The following is a 21,941-nucleotide window of genomic DNA, read 5'->3' on the forward strand; positions in this document are numbered from 1 at the left end:
GTTCCTGGCCAGCAGCAGCCTGGTAAGGGTGACTGAAGAGCCGTCGGTCACCTACGCAGCAGCTGTGGGGGTCCCACTCTGCCTGTACGTGGCTGGAGACCTGGTGGGATAAGAGGTGCTGCTGTGGCCACTGCCTTGTTTTGAGGATGACTTCTTTCTGGGATCTGACAGTCTTCCCCTGTGCCCCAGGGCTGCAGTGTGCCCCGAGGCTTTCTTTGGCTGGCCTCGTGGCTCCTGCAGCGGTTTGGCTCTGCTGGAGCACCCTGGGCAGTGTGGGTTGCCAACCCCAGAGCCCACATCAGCAGCTTTTCTGCACGGTGGGTGGCTGGGCAGTTCTCCATGCTGGGGAGATTGCTGGCTTCTCCCAGCGGTGCAGCAAAACCTGGTGCTAGGGTTGTTCTGCTGCTGCCGCAGGCTGTCCGGGTCGGCCGCATGTGGCTGGTGGCTGGAGGACACCTTCTGAAACACCAGCTGTGTCAACAGGCCAGCTGTGAAGGGGATCCCAATTCCCAGCTCAGTTAATCTTTTGCAATCAAACAAACATGCATTTTGATCACATTGACTTTAAAACAAATTTTACCAGAGTTCTGTAGTAAATCGAATTTTATTTTAAATAATGTCAATTATTCAAATAAAATATCAAGCATCTGCCATGAGCATTAATAGTCTTTGTTGCACCTGAATACAAACATGAACCCATTTTAGTTCTGTATTTATTTGATTGTATGTGGCCAGGCTCTCTTAATCTCTTAGACTGCTGCAATGACAAACACTTTCACACACGCTCCTCGGGTTGAAATGAAAACCATTCCTATCAGGTGTCAGTGCAGTATCAAACAGCAGGAAGGGGATGACACTTTTAAAATGCTCATTTTCACGCAAGAATTAAAGCAGCATCTAGGTAATAACCTTAATAGCAGAGAGAAAAACATTACCGGTTTTGACAACAGCTTTGGTAGTTTCCGTTGCATACTAGGAGCCCAGTTTTGGTATCTCCTGGGCATGCAGCACTTCAAGCATGTCCATAGTCCTATTATTGGCAAGGATGGGTGGTTTTTCACAGCCAGGGCTGCTCTTTTTTAATTATTTTATTTTATTTTAGTCAAGTCTCACATTCAGTAGAGAAAAATGAAATTCTGAGAGCAGACTGATAATAAAATCTTACATTTAACAAGATACAGTCCTGTGGAGTGGCTGGATGGCTTCAGTTTAAAAAATATTATCAGACCTTGGAAAACTGCCTTTTTGTTGTTGTTTTGTTTATTTCTTGTTTCTCAGTGTTCCTGGCCATTCCTCCAGGGAGCAAACAGTTCCTGCTCCGGGAACTTGCACTGGGGCTCAGATCTGCCAGACAGACTTGCCTTTTTCACAGTAGACTGGACAGGATTCACAGGTGGCTCAAATTTGGTAGCTGACAACTCCCATCTCCTCTTTTCATGGAAGCTCTTGGTCACTCATCTGTTTTGTTACATCTGTCTCTGGAAATACTGAGGTTAGGACATGGCACTATGGTTGTGTGAATGGTTCCGCCTTGTGTGCTGCTTTAGAAATGGCCAGCTTGGGTAAGAGACTGAAAATGCCTGTAAAGGGCAGCTCAGCAAAGTACATTTAAAAAACCTGAAAGTACCATCAACCAATACTCATCCCCCAAATGTCAGCGTATGTAGAGGGGAAGTTTTCCTCCCTAGCACTGTGTTACTGGCTGGGCATCTCATTTTCCTGTGACCTGTGCCCACGTCCTACAGTCTGACATTTTCCTTGGCTCCAAATGAAGTTACAAAGCTCCTCAGCAGCTCCCCAGTAGCCTTGTTTTCTGTGTGCTTGCTGAGAAAGTGCTGGGGAAACTACTGTAAGTGCTCACATCCATTTATGCTTTCAGAAGGTACAAGAACTACCCAGCTGCCATATGTTCTCACCTTACGCATGGGAAAGATCTCCCTGTCCCCAGGAGGCGGAGGGAGGCTTTCTAAGAGTTTATTGTTTTAAAAGGGAGCTCGGTTTAATGCCTGCTCTTCCCTCCATGGTTTTAACAAGATGCCGGGTGTCCCACTGCTTTATACCTCTCTGGTGGCTGTGAAGCACCCCTGCTCTGTGCTGTGCACAAATACCAAAATACCACTGACACTAAGAGTCTTGCTCCTGGAAGCCTCATTTCTCTGGGCAAGGAAGGCTTCTGAAAAGGGGGTTAGGAGACCTGGGTTCAGGTGTGACGTGCTGCTGACCTGTAACCTGGACAGAGGAACCGTCTTGAGAGCCATAAACTCAAACCCTGGAGGGATGCTGCTCTATGCTCCAGAGTAATCCAGTCTCAATTGCAAGATGTAGACAAATCAGTGCTAAAAAAAAAAACCCTAATAGTCAGGGCACTGATGTAGGACTTCTGTTACGAGTCCTCCCCTTGCACTTCTGTTCCCCAGGGCTATGCTGTGTGACATTCCTGGGAGCGCTTGCACCAAATATGCAACCCAGATAACTGAGTGTCACTGTGATTACTGTATTGCTGCTTGGCCAAACCTGGGCTCCTTGGGGTAGCTGTAGAAGCAGGCAGTAAAATTCACAGCTGGTCAGGCAGCAGTGTCCCCTTACCCTTGGCATTTCTGGCTACTGAGCAGGCTTTGATTGAGCTACTACAGGCGTTACTGAGGAGACACTGAGATGGCCAAATGTGCTGCAACAGTCCTAATTTTGGAGTGGGAGCGCTCACACAGCACGTTTTCAGCTGAGCATGTTTCAAGGTCACTTGCGGCTTCAGCAAGTGGACTTGTTTTGTGGTTCAGAAGTGATGCATGCAGCAGCAGAGCTTTTGCAGGGCTCCAGCTGATGTTTCTGTAGTTCTTGATTCAAATACCAGCTTCACATAACAGCACTGTTGGCAGCTTCTGAAATGCCACGGCCTCTAACCAGACCCTCTTCTGATTCGAAAAATCTGTTCTGTCAGCCCGGATGATGAGCACACTACAGCTGTGCCATAGTGCAGAGATTGGACATCGTTTGTAGCAGGTAGGCTGTTGGCCTCTCACTGTTGGCAGTGGTATGAAACCCACATTCTTATTAACACACTAGATGACCCTTTGGTACAAAGTCCCTACTAAACTACTCGTTACCCATGACTTAAGCCACCTCTTTCAGGAGCCCTGGAGTGTTTGTCCCAAGCAAAGAACAAATGCAACAACAGCCAGCCCTCTTCTGAAAGCGACAGCACTTCTTGCCCTGCCTTGACTTCCATTTAGTTGGGGTCTAGTTACGTGAGTGTACTTAACAAACAGTGGCTCCTCTCTCTTTCCTGGCTTCTGTTTGCAAACACTTTTCTGGATAGCTTTTTTCTGTTCAGACCTGTGTCTGGCTTCAAAGTGTTTTTTCTTTCCCCCTCATTTTCTTGGCAACACAGAAGTGCCTTTAGCATGTGAGAAGCTGCTATGAATACTGTGGACAGGACTGCCTGCTGCTTGGTGAGATATTTAAAAGGCTGCTGAATTGTTATTCTTAAGAATGTGGCTTACTGGTATTAAGGGAATACAAAACCTTGTGGTGCCAAGTAGTCATCTCTCATTTACTCAGAATTCTCTCCATCCTTATCTAAAATACACACTAATCACTAACATCAAACCAAAAGCTATCCCCTACCCACCCACACTTTGCATCACGAAGTGCAGCATTTCCTGACTGGAAAAGCTGGCTGTTTCCATAGCTGGTTTTGTGCATGTGTAAGCAAAGAAGGTCTAAACTGGTGGAGGTGTTTGCAGGGACATGTCAGTGCCAGGAGAGGCTAAATAGAGCTGAAGCTGGGCTCGCATCGTTTGGATACACTTTGACTTCAGTACCAAGACTTCATCCAGCTTGGTCACGAAATTCTGAAAATCCTGGTGAAGAAGGGAAAAGGAAAGTTTAGGGAACAACAGTAGCAGCAGGTTGGAGAAAAATCAGCATATTTTATGCACTGTAGCAGAAAATAAAAGTATGTTTTCCATTCTCCAGCATCATAGATTAAATCAGTGTTTCCTTATTAGAGTCCTGACCCTCACAAAGGTCAATGCCTCTAAATACCGAGGTTAACTTACTCTGGTAGTTTTATCTGTTTGTGAAATTACAGCTAATACAATGGTTTAAAAATAAAAAATAAAAACAAATAAATAAAAATAATAGGGAAAAAAACGTATAAAGCACCTGTTATCACCCTTCTACACTGGTTAGCTTTTCAAAGGTTTGGTACATGGACTGGTCATCTGACATGCAGTTTACAATGTACTAACTCTGTTCCTGACACCTCTCGGATCTAGCAATCATGAAAATAAGTGATGAGCTGGGCCACTCATTGATCAGACATAATAGCCCATTCTTGGGAGACAGAAGGGATTATTTCACATCAGGTCACAGGGCCAGTCCAACTCCTGCATGGCTACAGGTCTGCTAGATCTGACATGAGAAATACCAGCAGTGTATATAGCCTCGGCCAAGGGGAACTCTACCTTCCATAGCAACCTGCCATACAGATAAAAAGTGATATGAAACTGTGATTAAAACTGAAATGGAGGCAGGTATTTTTAAGTAGGGCTTGTATTAATAAGGCAGCACTCAGACTTGTTCTGCTCTCCAGCTGAGAGTAGAGTTTGGTGCCTCTGTTCACAGGTCAGCATCTAAGACACTGGGAGGTGTCAGCATCCTTGGGGCTAGGGACTTCACCTGCCACCACATGAAAATCAATCATTCAATCATTCAAAAGCTTATTTGGCAGGACTCCAGCTATCTCGTGCACTGTATCTTTGTCTTGCAGGGACATCAGGACTGTAATGAAGACCAGCCCAGCTGTCACGGCATATTTTTCTTAAGCACTTTAAATACTGCTTGGTTCAGTATGTGGCCGGTCTTGGCAGGGGTCTTTCCTGCGGCCAAAGTTTCATGGCTGGAGAAGTTGCAACCATCTGAAAGTGGAAGGAGAGAAACTGATACGGGAAGTCCAAGCTGATTTCATTGCTCAAAGAAAGGTCATGCTGTGAAATAGCACTACAGGATATATTATAAGTTATTCACACACTGCTGGGAGGCCTGGCAAGCTTGTCATAATTCTGCTAGCCAGAAGATGATTGCTTGCTGCAAGGGGCAAATAAATGGGGGGAGGGCTGATGTCCAATGACCAAGAGATTTAGGAAGAACAACCTCAAAAGACTTAAAAAAAATAAAAATACAAAAATAAAAGATTGCTTTGTGTCACTGCATTCTCTGCAACAAAACTAATAGTTTATGGCTCTTGTGCTACTTTGTGAACTTCTATATGTTATCTGGTAACACATCACATGCAGCTGGAAATCACAGCAAATAAGCCATATGATGGCTCCATTCTGAAGTCCCTGAGGCAAGAGTCCCTGTAGCTGTATTTCAGATCTGAACTGTGATAGGAATTAAAATGGTTTGATAATGTAATGCAGTAATGGAGCTTGGCTTTATTGACAAGATGAGGGAACTGGGAAGGCAGGGGGTTCTCACTGGGAAATGTTAAAAGACTGGGTGACAGATGAGACTTCCCACACAGCTGTGACATGCATCTACCTGGATGCAGGAGAAACAGAGAACTGGGATTGCCTGGCTAGCAGTGGGGCCATGCAGGTGCCAGTCTTTAGGTCTAGCCTACACTACTGCCGTCCGAGACAAGGATAAGCCAAGAAACACTTGAGTGACAAACGTCAAGAGCCTGTGAGGGCGCAAGTCACAGTGGTTACAGCACTGGAGTAAGTGGGGCCAGGGGTTGGCACATCTGCAGTGTGACAGGCAAGGGACTCCCAGAAGGAAGAGGCAACGTGGCACTGGGCCACCAACTGCAACATCCCAGTGTCATGCTTTAGGGGTGTGTGTTTTCTGTGGTATTGACTTACTTGCTCCAGCCTGTAAGGAGAAAAACGTCACATGGAAAGACGCCCTGTTTGGTACAGGCTGGTACCCATGATGCAAGATAAGAGAAAGCTGTTTTATCAGAGACAAGTGGTTCAGAGTTGGCCTATCAGTCTCCTTCTCCCCCAAGGACCTGGCAAGGTGGAGACTGGCAAAGACACAACAGGTACTGAAAATGAGTGGCCTCTCCTAGGACTCAGGAAGGCATCAGAGAATGAGAGGAAGAACTGACGAGGAATGTCACATCACTAATTCAAGTTAATAATCTCTAAGATTAATTTATGCAGGTTCAACAGGCACGGAAATCACCATCTGAAACACTTACTGTTGCGGACATCTGATTTATTAAGCACTCCTCCTTGAAGCACAAAGATGCCATTTCATCCAGCTGCTGCCGATGGGCCTGAATTACAGCCTGTCTGATTAACATAAAATATACCACTGGTTACACAGCCTGCTGTACTACCTATAATTACCATTGGCCTCAATAAACTCTTAAGAAGGAGGAATACCCCAGAGGAAGCCTTGCTGTCCTGTAGTCCCTGTCATTCAGAAAGTGCATACCAGTGCTCCTTGAAGTGCAGTGCACTGCACTGGTTTGGGGTTAAAGATGACCTTGATGACTGAGGATTGCTCAGAGGGGAGTGCCAAAGCCTCTCATTAGCATAGGCAGCATGGGGGCACATACTGCTTTTTACCACAGGGAAGTCTAGGAGCAAAGAAGTTGTCTAATTAATTGGTGAGATGGCTTACAACCATAAGGTTGTAAGTCATTTTGGTGAAAAACAGTCAGAGAGGGAAGGCAGTGCTGCTGTTCATTCCTTTGAGCAAGGTTCTCTGACCAACACCATATTTCCAGTCACGTGAATGCAGTCCAGTCCTTGGGAGCTGACAGTAGCAGCTCATAGGACTTTGAAGCTTTACATCTACATCTTCAGTGACTGCCCAGGCACTCTAGCTGTTTTTCCTTCCATAGGGATGGAACAGCTATCATCTGCTTGTTGATGGGAGGTTTTGATATATTTTAGGTACTTTACAGCTTATAGGAAGCCAACTAATTACTGAGAACTGCAGTTTGTATTATAATATTCATTCCTCTAGCATTATCCTAGGAAGCTCTAATGGGATAATTGGCTTCCTGTGAGATTTTAAAATATCACTAAATAACAGGCAAGCATATATTTATAAGATAATGACTATAAATTATCATTAATCTTATTAAATAATTATTTCATAGATTGATTTCCCATCAGTTTTTAAAGTACATATGAGTATGATATACAAATAAAGGTAAACGTATCGTGTCTAGAATTTCTAAGCTTCATGACAAACTTCAGTGATGAGCAAGACTTACTGTGCCTTTTCTAGGGCTTCTCTCTGCCACTTTTCCATCTCTGATGTAGCACTTGGAGACTTGCTGTTGGACAGGCCTGAGGAGCTCTTTGTATTTGCTAATGGCTTATTATCTTTGGTTGCAGATCCTGAATCCGCAGCAAAAGTCTCTTGTGTAAAAATACCCTGCATTAAATTGTTTTTTAGCAACCCTATTTCCTCACTGCTGAACAATGACTTGGCTGGGTCTTCAGAATGACTGAAGTCCTCATTCCTCAGTCCTGACTTGGGCTGCAACAGCAGGCTGCTTTCTTGAGAGGGGCACTGGACTGTGTAATCCACACTTCCCACACTGAGAAAGCATGGCGCACCTGAAAAATAGCTCTTTTCAGGTATATCAGCATTCATTTCCTGAGCCATGGGCTCAGCACTGGGTCCTTGATTTGGGTTAGATTTTCCCGAATTACCGGTATTATCTTTGACATCAGCATCACACTGTCTGCCACCTGTGTATTCTTTGCACGTTGAGTTACTGAGAAACAAACCACCCTCTCTTTCTCCCCTGGAGCTTGTGGATTCAGCTGCACATGTTTCTGTCAGGTCACGTCCAACAAATAAACTGTGAATGACTCCTTGCTTTGATGAACCTGAGCCCAGAAGGCAGCAGCATGCCTTCACATCACAGCAGGCAGGTGAAAGCCACTTGTCCCCTGTTTGTGGGGAACGCAGCAGGGCACAATGTCTTCCACCACGACGCATTTGCTCCCCCAGTTCCAGCATGCTGTCTGTCAGAGCTCTGCTTCTCGTACACTGCCAGCCCTCTTCCTCGAACCTTTTCTGGGAGCCATGTATGTTCCTGTCTGACATCTGCTTCACACGGGGGGACTTCTCTTGGTTAGAATACACTCTCTCTGTATCAGTTGTTTCCTCATAGTCAAGAAGGGACACTGTGAGAGGGACCATGAGCTCAGAAGTGAATTCTGAGGAACAACTGGAAGATCCACAATGGTTAACTCCATTTTTTCGAGCTTTCCATTTTACATCTGCAAGGGCACCCTGTCTATCCAAAGTGGATTCTTCCTTCTCTTCATGCTGGAGGTTGATCTCTTTGCACTCTGGAGTTCCCAATTTCAATACAGGAGAAACATATGAGTCTGAAGCGTCCTCTTCCGGAGTTAAGGTAGCTTCACTGGAGTAAACAAGACATCTGTGTTTGGATTTGTACTGTTTGTGATCAGCTAGGAAATCTTTGCCATTTTTCCAGTTACAAGCAGGATCTTCCTGCAGGCAGTAAGGTTTTTCTGCGGTATTGCTTGGAGGAGACTCAATAGTTAAGTCATAGCTCCAGTCTGATGGAGTTTTGCTGCAGCCTGCATTTTTAATGGATTCCTCTGTCTTTGGGCTGCCCTCACTACAATCCCAGCTGTCATCTAGTTCATGTTCTTGCATGGGTATTGCATATTTAAAAAATAAATCCTGTCTCTTTTGGCCTTTTTGCTCTTCTTCAGTTCCTTGTTCTCTCTGATGAAGGAAAAATGAATGTTGACTGCATTTGTTGGCGTTTCTTCTTTTCACGCTCTTTTGACTACAAACAGGTGAGAAAGAATCTTCACTGAAATCACTATCATCCAGATCTTCCAGCTGCATCCCCTCTTTGCTCTGTACTTCTGTGGGAGTAAGGCTCAGCTCCTGCTTCACTTGAATCTCCTGGGGCTTGTATTGTGTTAAAAACCTCTCAAGAGGTTGATAGTTCAATTTTTGCTGTAGAATAGGTGGCTGCTGAAACTGCTGGTGATAAAGACGTAAATGCTCTTCCCTTTCCTTCTGAAATGGAGGCAGATTTGTCCAGGTTTCAACACATTGTTTAGCAAAGGTGCTTCCCCATTCCTGTCTGCTGTCAGAAGGCAGATTTCCATCTCCAAAGGAAAAATCATCTCTAGAAACAAGCTGTTTCTGAACAGGTTGCACTGTCTGGACTTTCAGGCACTGGACAGGTGGTCTGTCTTGCATATACTTGTCTCTCTGGCCACTCTCTTTTGTTTCTGCCATGGCAGCATTTTTGATGATGAAATCCTTCGCAGTGGGGTTCTTTTCAGAGTGGGGGGACAGATCATCAGTTTTCTTCTTCAGGGGATGTGCTATCCGTAGGACTCCCTTAACTGGGCTAGCATGGTGGAACCACGGTGAGCTGGGATTTCCTTTGTAGGCTTGTCCTTTGTTGATTCCCCTGGGGGTAGAGGTAAAAGGGACACTTGGTGGCTGGATTGCTGCAGGACATGCCTTTGTTTTTGTAGCACTTGAGGGATGCTGGAGGCCTAGCTTCACTTTCTTCGGGGAGCTCTTTTCCCCAGGTGGCAAAGAGGGAGAGTTTTGGACACGTTTTGGAGATACGTTTCCAGCTGTCCGACGTCTGTTTGTGATGGGGGTAGAACATTTAATCCCTTTCTTCAGCTCTTTGACCCTGTAAATGAGGCTGGCTTTAGAAGATGTCATGCTTTCAGAGAAAGAACAGTGTCTTCAGAACACACTAATGCTTTCACATATGAAGGCTAAACACCGAATTCAATGTCATGATTTCTGTTTTAATTGTCAGTGATCCACGCAGGCATTAAAACCCTCTGCCAAAATGCCTGAACTTCTGGAAAGGTCTACAGCAGTATTTTGAAGTGCTTCCTTGAACAGTGCATAACAGGTCAAATGAAGTGAAGATGGTCTCTGTTTCAGTGGAAGGGGGTTGCATTTCCACACTTTATAATGCAGCATGGCACAGTGCCAGCTCAAGACAAGCTAGTACTCCCCACAGCACATCACAGAGTCCCACAAGACACAAACTAGGGCTTCTGAAGTAGTTGCAGTGGGGCTAATTAGCTCAGATGATATGCGTACAGGGCTACAGTGATGCTGGATCAGACTCATCACTGCAACTGTGACAAGCTGCTTACCTGGTATCACCCTATCCCCTCAACTGTTTCCTTTATTCCTCTTCCCCTTAAGCATCTCTTGTCCTCTTAACCCCAGCATTGCACAGCCTGTAATTCACCTCCTCCTGTGTAGGAGGAAGGGTGAAGGACTTGCACACATCCTAGGCAGAACTACCATACAAAACTAAAACAAAACTTTTTATTGCTGACGTTAGTAATCCTGCAGTTACTAGGAGCACATTGATATTTTCATCACTAAAAGCTGTCATCAGAAAGGATTTACAAGACCCAGAGAATTTTAAGACCAAATCTAAGAGTTGGAACAGGTAAGGATTTTATTTGCATTGTGAAAATTGCATTTCTTGCCTAAATCAACATTTCCAATGCAACCAAAATAAAATGTAACCACAAACATCATACATGACTTTTTTCTTTGTGTTTTTCACCTTGGCAAGATTGAGCTTCATCACCCACCTGTCAGCATATCGTAAGGTGTTCAGGGTATGCTCTGTAGCTATGTGGCTAGGTGATACGTTGGCTATCATACATGTCTTGGAATTGCCGATGAAAGAATCCTTTAGCACCTACGGTTGGAAGGGAAAAACAAGATTCTTAGCAATTCACATATTTAGTTTTAAACATGTGCTTGCTCTTATTTTACACAAAATATGAGGGAAAGTGATTTAATTGGGTCAGAACTCATGAAAAGTTAGGCTAAGTTACCTTGCATTTCCTATAAATTAGCAACATGTACAGAGGCAGTTTAACATGAGTCAGGTGATGCACAGTTACTGCCTCTTTTTTTTTTTAAATGTAGTCCTCTTGTCTCAATTTGTCTTGCAATTCTTTGTTTACAATTTAAAATTAATATGAGTGTTAACTGGGGCTCTGAACAAGCCCTTGCACCAGGTGCCATAAGGGCGCCCATACGTTTTGAGGGATAAAGCATATGTTACAACTGGAGTGAAGAAATGTTGATGATCTCTCCCATGAGTGTTACTGCACAGAAGATGCACGATTGGTTGCAGACTGGGTGGAGATGGATGGTAACTGAATGAGTCTGGAAGGTAGTGTTTGGTTTTAGTTTTTAGTTTATTTGGGTTTTACTATGCCAGTCCCCAGGACTGACTGGGGGAACTGGCAGTTGGCCTTAATTCTGTGATTATCTTTAAAATTAATGTTTGGAAAAGTTATGCATTTCTCTTTTCTTCGGTAGTTTAATAGCATTTATTGAATCATGCCTTTTTTATTTTTTTTTTTTATTTTGTCCTCATCAGGGAAATCTCTACTGTTGCCTTTCTGCTTGTTTTACCTGAGTTAATTTGCTTTGCCGGAAAGGAGTATGTGCATGTTCCTGATCCAATGCCCGAATGCATTCCTTTAGCTACCAAAAGAAAAACAACAAAAAAAAACAAAAAAACAGAGGGTGAAAAACATATCAATCACACACTGGCAAGGCACTGAATTGCATCAAATCTAACCTACAAATTTATTATTTTCCTCATGCACCTTTGACTCCTACTCTGTGATGTCCCTTGCAAGGGAAGTTTGCTGCTGCCACAGCCACAAACAGCCAGCTTCAGCTAGGTTAGGTACCAGCAGCAGTTTAGCTGCACTCAAAGAGAGCAAAGCTGCAGCACAGAGCACAGCTAGCCCTACCTGATGGCACTGTTGAGCACACACAGAGCTCCACACTACTGTGGACCAGCCGCTGCCTGCATCATAGCTAAGTAGTTTGAAGTCAGATTGGGTGTACACTTGACTATGCTGCAGCTTGCAGGGCAGGCGTACCCCAGATTCATATACCTGTAACACCCTAAGAACAGAGCTTTTTGAGCTCCATCTCTTTAAATTTACTTAAAGAGCTCTCATAAATTTCTTTCTTCTAAACCAAGCTCTTCCCCTTACCAAAAAAACCCAACACTTTGGACAACAGTAGTGCAAATTCCTTATGCCACTCTGGCAATATTTTCATACCTTAGTCAGAGATAGCATGAGCTAATAAGTGCATATTCCTCCCCATACTGACTATAATCTGCAGTCTAGATGTCACATCTATGTGTGGGTACATAGGCTGCATTAGAAGGCTGCTGATCTCAAGCCATTTCCTCTTCACACCAGTGCAACACGCTAAACCCAGCCAAAGGGGAGAGCATGGACCAGCACCAAATAATTAGCTGTGAGGGGAGCTGGGTTCAAGCCCATGCTCAGAAGGTAGTATAGATACAGCCTGTCTGTCTAAACAAACATGTCACTGTGACCTCTGACAGGCTAAGAAGAACTATACACAAAACAGTGAGTGAAGCAACAGACTACCAAGGGAGTGGAGATATGGCTACAGAATTCCCATTAAAACTAACAGAACATGAGCAGCTAGCTACACCCATGCCTTTTCACAGAATGCATCACATCTTCTTGTTGTTAATAACCATCAACAGAGGTAGCCTGTAGTCTTGAAGAAACATCCCTTGATTTATTACCAGCCTTGGAAAAAGATGTCGTGTTCAAACTCAAAGATGTGCACTTTTTTGCCATGTTTCCAGTGGAATAAGCACAACAGCATCACAGTCCATATCAAGCCTGGACGCTCTCTAAAATTGGCAGAAATGGACTGCATAGCCATGAGACAAGTCATTTAGAGCAAATATTGAAAGAAAAATAAGCAGATTACAGTATTGTCATGGTGATACTAGCATGAAGCAGCTTTTCTACATTTAAAGCCTTTCTACATTTTACATACACCCACTTAAAATGACACGTGTTTCTCACTTTTATTGCATTTCATTAAAAATCACACCTCTAACAAGAGATCAAACTATTCTGATTTTTTATTCTGCTTCTCATAATTGCAGTATCTGAATATCTTCTACTTGAAATCAACGTGAATATTCAAACCAGCAGCAAACTTCAAACTTCATGTGTTTTAAGGCCTGAAGAGAGCCTTATGATCATTGAGGGCAGAGCTAGGTTCTACAGGCTGCAGGTCATGTAGACTTACCCAAAGATGCCTTTTATGGTTAATTCAGTCACTACTTGTAGACTGTGTCGGTATTTACTCAGCTTCACACAATACCAAAAATACACACAGATTTTAAAGTTCCTTTTAAAAGAATTTCATGAGCTTACATTAAGCCTCACTTCTCAGGAATCCTTTCTATTCAGGTCCTGACTCTCCATGCCACTCAGTTATTCCCCAGCAAGTACTCAAGAAAGCATGAAGTACAGAAACACATTCACTTTACATGCTGTCTCCTAGTATGAAGGCTAATATTCCACAGCAGGAAAGCCTCTGTGCAAAAGAGCATTCTACATTCTCAAAACAGAGCAAGGCACCTCCTATTTAGAGCACACTAAGAGGTACGGTTGTGTGCACTAACTTCTGCACTGTTGACTCTTACTCACTGATTGCATATCACCTTCAGTCTCACTTAGAGAAACCCTCAGTCATCAGTGAGCTTTGTTCATTTGAATTGAAGGAGGTGCAACGTCTTCTGCACAATTTATACTTAGAGGCAATTCTGCTTTATCTTAGATGGCATTTCTTTGCTCCTTGTCCCTCTTTACATAACTGTGTACATTTATAAAAGACAGTTTGCATTAAGAGTGCATTTTTTCCTGTTCCTTTCTCCCCACACAAGAACTGCTAGTTTCTATGCTCTGGAATATTTACGTCCTTTACTTCTGATGTGAAAGAGAAGTCTGAGTTCAAGTGGTGTAAAGAAGCAGCACGAACAGATGTGCTTTTATGAAACAAATATGGCAATCCCAAGACAATATTCTCTGGAAGTAAAAGGGACAAAACTTTCTACATAAAATATGGTGCACTTACTATACTACATCTAATGTTCTCCATGCTGTGTTTACCTGGCTGGCTGTAAGAATGGATTAAAAAGACTTTATTTTCATCACAAAATCTTTTCCCTCTTAAATAGTCTTTCAGGCATGAGACAAATTAAACTGGACACACTTACTACTTCGCTTATTTTTTCCCCTCCATGGAATACATACATATATAATTCCATGGTTCATTTTTATCCTAAAACACATGCTAATAATTAAATACAAAACCTTCCCCAGACATGCTAGTAGCTTACTGCTAAAAGACTTTGGTTTATTTCTGCTCCTTCCATTTTTGTTTGTCGATCTGAGTCTCTGGCATCAGCTGCCCTTTCACTGCCAGCCAAGTCAATGAATGATATCCTAGAAAAAACAAAGTTGCATTTATCTTAGGGGCTTTTTTTTTCTTTTTCCTTTTTCTTTTTTTCTTTTTTAAACCAGAGGGCTGCAACACATGACATCAGAAGAATGATTAGAAATAACTACTTTTGAACAAAAAGAAATAACCAATGGACATATCTGAGGCACCAAAATAAGCACAGCAGCAGGAACAGTGTCAGAGCACCCCGGCACTGACACAATCGTAATAGAAAGTGTAATTGCATGTGATGAGAGTGCTCCACAGTTTAACGGATAAGCTGTTGAAAGTGCAACATATTCCTCTCTCCAGATAATCACTGTGCTTGTAGCTTCCTAGAAATTTTAAATTTCTTGATTCTCCTTCCAGGTACAACAGACAATTGCCCTGTTAAATAGGAATTCAGGGCAATACGAACAGAAATTTCCACTGTAGTAACTAATACACTGAGTTTTCAGTGTTCCTTTTCCCTCCTTTCCACAAAACTCCATTACTCCCTCTCATGTTCCCTAGCTCTGGGTGCCAGCTGCTGTACTGACTGTTGCACTGTATCTTTGTCTTTGCCCTTCTTCTTTTCCTGGAACAGCCCTGACTTCTCTTACAGGCCTATCTTGGGATCCTTTCCCCCCTCCAGCTTCATCTCTCTTTCAGTAACAAAAAAATGGCACACATGCCACACCTACATAACCACATACACTTCTATTTCTAAGTCTGCCTGTTCTGCCTTTTCCTCTCTCCACTATTTGTGGCTCTTCCATTTTGCCTTGTATTTAAAATAAGATCCTGGGAAGCAAGACTGCATGGTAGTTGCTGGAAGGGTGGGTCAGCGCATTTTTTGACATTCAGCAGTAATATAGATACCTACACCTCTTCCCTCAGACCTGTTTCTTGGGGTTGTTTAGTCTGCAGAAAAGATGACTGAGAAAAGGCACAATTACAGTCTTCAAATATGTAAAACGGCTGCTACAAGAGGAAGTAAACCGCTCTTTTTGTCTGCTGCAGATAGCATCAGAGTCACACTCTCAAATTATCAGGGAGGTTTAGGTGAGGTACTAGGATTCCTCTGACCAAAGGCAAACATCTCTAATGGAATCATCTCCACCTGAGCTAGTCATCCCAGGCTCCTTTTGTAGTCAATTACAGGACAGAGGTGCTCTGAGGGGCAAATCCATCTGACCTAATTTAGGTGACTCTGCAGAATGGCATGAATTGGATCCCAGAAATTACTATTTCTTTCTACTGACTTCAAAGGTGACAAGCTCACATGTGGATAAGCCCATTGCAGACATCTGCCTTTAGCCAGAAAAGCTTTCTAACACTGAAGACGAAGGGATGGATTTGATTGCCAAACTCCTTCACTGGAAATTTTTACAAATGAGTTTGACAAAGCTCTCGCAGATGTGGCTTAAGCGCTCTCCCAGGGAACAGAGAAAAGGCTGTGAAATTTCTCAAAGTCCCTTTGAACCTCATCTTCTGATTTAACTCACAGCTGCCCACTAACTCAGCACCTCCTCTTTGTTTGTCTCCTGGATGTCCCTGGGCTTGACTTCTTCATCAGCCCTGAGCACTCCCGCTTCCAGTCTTACCTTCCAAATGTCCTGTTGGCTGTGTCTTTAATTTGGATTTGGATGATAGCATGAGATCGAGAGGAATCTGAGTTGACTCCAGTAGCTCCCGTGCTACGTTCTTTTCCCCCCTTCAAAATCACCTGTAAAAGAAGGGGGACAAAATCCAAGCAAATTGTAAATAAAAACGCAATCTCTCAGAAAGACATCTTGTCCTCCTAAGATGAGGTAACATTAGGAGGAAGGGTTCATTACAGCCTTAAAATTTGGTGCAAGGCAGATGTTAAGTTAGACTGGATCCCTTCCAATGTTTCTTTCAGAACTTTGTATATGGACTTGCTTGCAGTGACACTACGGAGCTTAGAGAGCATGCTGCAGGTAAGAAGTTGTTGCATCGCACATTCACTTGGATTTGCAAAATATCCAAACTATAAAATTAAAAACAAAAGTATGGCAGAAATGGAAGAAAGTAAGACTGCAGACATAACCTAACAAGACATAACCCATAACAAGTAGTTGATCCCATGAGTCTCTCCCCTAAGAGACTCATGGGATCAACTACTTGTAGTGTTCTTTTAAAATTTCACTTTCTCATGTAACAGATGGGTACTGTTATCCAGAAAGTTACACACAAAATACAGAGTACCAAAACCTTTCTTCATTTCCATAATTAAAAGAAATTATGCCAGAGGAAGGAACACAGTTAAAAGATCAGTTATACTCAATAAAACAATAAAATAAGAAGGCAAGGAAGAGAGGCAAGGCAGAAGGACAGAGGCTCCTTCAAGATGATACAAATCTGGATAATTCTCTTTTGCAAACTTTTAAGGATTATTGCAGAAAGTCTAGCAGCAACTGCAGCAGGGCATTCATAAAACAGTAATTAATTTTGTTTCTGGTTGTAAGAACAAATTAAAATATTACCTAGCAAAATCAATATGTTCTCAGTTGATAGATGTGCATGATTCATGCCTTTCAGTGGCTGGTTCTCAACCAGCAACCTAACCAACTGCTGCAGCTCCCAAGCATTATATTAGTGCTAAATGCAGATAATTTCTGAACCAAAGCCAACATCAATGAATACTGAATAACTAGGGATGCATTCAATACTCTTCCCATATATCTGCTGCAGACTATTCAGAGGCTCCGAGTCAAGCCAGTGACATTTATGTCACTATGTTCAAAAGAGCCTGTGGACAATACAAAATATTTTTTTGCCAAAATACATGTGAGAATAAAGTCATTTAATACCTCTTCTGTGTATGGAATGTGATAATACAGAGGAATGTGTTAATCAACCATATAGCAAATTTACACTCTAATTTGCAGAAGCATCACCAGCATGTTCTGAAGCTTGCAGTTAATGGGAAGATGAGGAACAAAATTAAATTGAATATAAGTGGGCAATGCCATGCCAATTTTAATGAGTCAATTACACTATCAGGCACTTGTAATTTACAATTCCTTACTGAGAAAGGAATTAAACTATGCAAAGTCAGGCTAAATAGAAAGCAGATTAAACCAGCTTGCTTGGTGCAGGACAATGCAGAAAATTTGCCAGTGCCCTTTTAGGGCTCAGCCAGGCAAGGAAAGAAAACTGAAGATTTCTTAGATTTCAGAAAACTGAAGAATGTCAGCTAAAGATCCTAATTTTACTTGGCTGTTATCACTCATCATTACCTAAGTAGTGTCTTAATCCTAATTCAGATCAATATCTCAATCTTAAGTATTGTCTAATTTCTAGTTCTATTAAATTTAAAATGTATATATTTTGTCCCACCTTCACGTACCTTCAATATAGAAAATTTAAGTTCATAGAAGCCAAAGAAATCACACTGGGAGAAAATACTTATCCAGCTTTCAGGGTCCCTCACTGGGATACTATTTAATTTCTGGAATAGTGACAGCAGTCTATTTCTTGGCAAAGATCTTTCCATAAGGAGTGGCAGCAGAAGCGACAGCTGTAAATCAACAGCTTGCATGTCTCTAACACAAGTCACAGTGACCCAAGAAGCTTACTGAATAAAGGCACTTTTAATAGTGCTCCTCAGCAGTCTGCTGGGGTTGCCAATTTTAGAACTTTAAACAGGAACGTGCACATGCACTACATAACAAATAACAATCTCTGCAAAGGACATATCTCACAAATCAGCAAATCAGGCTGTAGAAGACAAAAAATAATCACAAAGATAAAGGTTACCTCCAACAGTAGATCTACAGAGTCCACCTGAACCTCCCGCAGTCCAACTATTTGAACGACATGCTTGCTATCTTCTCTTGCAAAAAGCCTGAAAATGAAACAGCACAGAAAGGAGATTTCTGACATCTCCAACAGCAGCAATGAAAACACATTTCAGTGCTTTGATACTGTGAAAAAGCCATTGAGGCTACTGACTGGGGAGAAGCACCACTGTCACTCATTTATTTTCAGAGCTGAAGAGGTATTTAATTTATAATATGTACCACTGACATTTCACTGTTAGAGACATTAGCAATGCCTTTCTGCTAGTTCAGGAATATAATAAAGCAGGGAAGTAAATTATCATGTTTACATTTTAGAGTTCCTGTCTCTCTTTAAACTGCATCTCAGGCTTCTCTAGAAAGTTCAGACTGTAAGTTATGCTCTGTTCAAGTTCTCAAGATTTTTGCACAGGATTTTAAAGCAGCTCCCATAGCCATAGAGTCAGATTTCAGAGCACCTCTGCTATGAATCACACAGAAGTGTTACAGTATACAGGAAGAATACAGACATGATGCACGCGGGAGGAAATTTAATCTTCTCCTTCAATGACATGTAAGATAGCTAATGGACATGCAGAGAATATAAGGACACTCTTTCTTCCTTAGTAAATTGACTCCCTATATAGCAGATTATACTACCTGCTCCTTAAAGACTGTTTTGGAGAAAGGGAACACACATGCACGGAAATAGGTGCTTCCTTTGTGAACAGATGCTCACTGCCCCAGGCAGAAAGCCTCCCTCATGATCCTGCCAGTGTCCTCTAAGGAATAGTGCTCTCAAGGCTGCTAAAGGTCTCCAGCTGACAGGTGATGTTCTTTCAAGATCACTCTGAAAAGTTTTCACTGCTGAGATCTTAACTAACTGCTAATTTATTTAGAGATTCCAGACCAGTCAGTTTTTTTATACCAACTATGTACTGAGTTGTCCCGATTTCCATTCTGGATGAAGCTCCTGCAGTAGAATACGTCCATCCAAACAAGTCTGGGGCTGAGGTGCTACTACTGAGGGTGATGGCAGCATCACCTGCAGAGGCTTGCTCCAGTTCAGTCATGGGGGTGCCAGGTAAAGGTGCTCAGGGAGAAGGTGAGCAGACTGTGCAGTGTCAAGCATGACAAGTGTGAGATCAAAGGGATCTTTAGAGACTAGAGTAGCAAGAGCCAAAGCCCCACTGGCACAGCAGGAGGGACAGCCAGAGATTGAGTTTGAGCAGGGGAAGACAGGGACTCCCACAATGGTTGGCATAAGAACTTCTGGTCACAAGAAGGTTCTTTCTCTACCTATGGATGTTCAGCTATTATATTATTATAGTGTAAGCAAAACAGCATGAGCTCGTATCTCAACCATAGGTCCTTATTCTTACTTACTTCCCCCCCAAAATAGTAAAAACCAGGAGCGCCTATTAATGCCACCGTATTTAGTCTCAGATTCTGCCTTCCTCTCTAAGTAGCTCCTAGGAACAACCCTAATTAAATACATAACATTTACTATAAATGGTAATATGTTAAATGTAATTGCATGAAACAGTAACTGATTTATATGCAGTAAGAAACTGTTCATAACCATAGATTTATAGTAAAATGTATTTTTATTTAAATACCTCTTCCTTCCGTTTAGCAGGTCATAAAGCTGTCCACAGTAGATCTCATAAAAACTGATCAAAACAAGGAGATCTTTCCTTGACTGTGATGCTTCCAGGTGTCTAAAGATGTCCTTGGCAGCCAAGGCGTAGAGTCCTGGGTTCCGGTGAGTACCTATCATAGTGTAAGTCTTGCCAGCACCAGTCTGCCCATATGCAAAGCAGGTTGCATTGCCTCTGTGAAGATAACTTATATTTTTAGTGTCACATCTGATTTATTCGTATCTATTAAAAAAGATTCTGCAATGTTGATATCTATCTATAGCGGCCTCTTAGCAATGAAGTTTGGTTTGCTCTCCAATCTGGGAAACTGCAAAACACTTAATGGTTATTCCCAAGTATGTCCTATGGAGATCTGGCGTGTCGCAGAGTGCTGGCTCTCTTCCTTTCTTCCAGATGCCAAAAATGTATTTAAGGAAACTAAGAATTCATTGTTATTCTTCCAGCTGTTTAGATGCTGCAGAAGTATTTTAGGATTATGAATGGGAATCCTACTGATTATGAATCACAGAGAAAAATGACTGTGACATGAGATGCAAAACAACCACAAGTCAGGTTCTGTATTAACGCATGTTGTACTTGATGAAAATTAACACCCCAGCCCTATAATTTACTGAGAGAGGTTACTTTGTCTCAAGCTGCAGTCCTGCATGCAGCTAAGTCAATCTAAAGAGCTGTTGCCTAGGGGAAGGTCTTGCTCTTCCTTTCCTCTGCTCCCAGCTGTGTGAACTACCCCACTGACCCACCCCTGCCTGTGCCGGCTCTGATGTTTGACTTCACTGCACCGAAACAACAGAAACATTTCCACTTTTTTGCAAGCTAATTTTCTGCTGTTTCAGTGAATTGAAGTAGATCACAGAGGATCACAAAATATGCCCAAACTGGCTTCACGTAACCTATGGGAATGTGTCTAGTAGGGGGTAAGGAAGAGGATTATGCCCTTTCAGTGGCAGAGGGCTGTTTGGTTCACTCACTCCAGCTAGTGAAACCACAGTCTTGGTTTATTCCAGATTGCTCCAGCTTTGTCACCTTAAGATTATAATGGCAATGCACATAAAATGCCAAGGAGGTCTCAGGATATGGCTGCACTGCCCTTCAATCCCATCTACATTAAGGTTACTACATGCCTACTTCTCCTTCCCCATCCTTGCTCTTATACAAGCACTGAACCCAGAAGTATGATGTGAATAGATTCAGGGAACTGAATCAGCCAAAAAATAAATACTACAGAACAAATTATTTATTCCCCCCCACCTTAAAAAAAAAAAAAAAAAAAAGACTTTTTAGTTGGCTCAGTACCTCCTGGATGCAGAGAAATGGGTAAAAATGTAGGGCTGCAGTAAGCACAGTGAACAATTTCTTGCCAGCTTAGATTGCAGAATTCGCTCACTGTGGTGTGAGATTAGACAAAGGCCAGTGAAGGGGATGCAGCAGGAGGGACAGAAAAGTTAAGGAAAGCTGAGAAAAAACAGTGGCATCTCTTTTGGTGGCATTACTGGATTAGCTGTAATGTGAACTGGGCCTTTAGTGATTATTACACAGCAAGCTACAAGCCTCATTCTCCTTTTTCACTTTCCTTTTCTCAAGAGCATGATACTTTCTGTCTCTGCTGATGATACTTGGAGATTTTCAGCAAACAGAATGCTCAATTTTGTTAATTTTCAGCATGGATATGTAATCCTTTCCTTCAAAGACTCAAAAATGTAATTGTATTCAAGCTTGTTACTTTGCGTGAAAATAAGATCACTTATGTAAAGCCACCATCAATTTCCCATTAATCAGGAAGTATGTGATTATGATTAAACCTCTAAGCAAATATAAATCAATAAAACAAAAATAAATCACAAGGTTATTAATAATTTCTATTGCCCTGTGAACTGTGCAAATACATGCAAAAGTATCTCAGAGCAGTCTCATGAAAGAGATAATATTATTCCTGTAGAGATGAGTGTGCTATACCACACAGAAGCCTTTGTTACAGTGCAGATTAGACTTCAGAAATCCTGGCACATATTTTTTCATTATAGGCTGGCCATGGTGTCTCTTTGTTGCAGCCGCGGTCCAATTTTAACTTCCTCTGTGATTTAGATTTCTCACCAAATGTGAAGAAAGTTTTCTCTGAGTTATTTTGTCAAAATTGCAATCAGAGACATTCTAAAAGGGCGAA

At 42.3% G+C, this 21,941-nt stretch overlaps 1 protein-coding gene across 3 annotated transcripts in view; it reads right to left on the minus strand.

The window, feature by feature from the left end:
• Positions 1-572: 572 nt before the first annotated feature.
• KIF24 (kinesin family member 24) overlaps positions 573-21,941 on the minus strand; it is a 33,872-nt gene continuing 12,503 nt past the window's right edge. For 2 of the 3 annotated variants that reach the window (XM_075527099.1, XM_075527100.1), the window contains exons 5-13: positions 19,736-19,963; positions 18,097-18,184; positions 15,918-16,039; positions 14,231-14,336; positions 11,449-11,520; positions 10,611-10,720; positions 7,238-9,676; positions 6,209-6,302; positions 573-3,860 (exon numbers count right to left, since the gene is read on the minus strand). In XM_075527099.1, the coding sequence (XP_075383214.1) occupies positions 3,720-3,860; positions 6,209-6,302; positions 7,238-9,676; positions 10,611-10,720; positions 11,449-11,520; positions 14,231-14,336; positions 15,918-16,039; positions 18,097-18,184; positions 19,736-19,963 (3,400 nt within the window). In that variant the 3' untranslated portion in view covers positions 573-3,719. The remainder of the gene's footprint in view (positions 3,861-6,208; positions 6,303-7,237; positions 9,677-10,610; positions 10,721-11,448; positions 11,521-14,230; positions 14,337-15,917; positions 16,040-18,096; positions 18,185-19,735; positions 19,964-21,941) is intronic. The other variant, XM_075527103.1, reaches the window with a different exon arrangement.

The sequence above is a fragment of the Mycteria americana genome, chromosome Z (genome assembly GCF_035582795.1).
Source record: "Mycteria americana isolate JAX WOST 10 ecotype Jacksonville Zoo and Gardens chromosome Z, USCA_MyAme_1.0, whole genome shotgun sequence".
In the NCBI taxonomy this organism is placed as follows: domain Eukaryota; kingdom Metazoa; phylum Chordata; class Aves; order Ciconiiformes; family Ciconiidae; genus Mycteria; species Mycteria americana.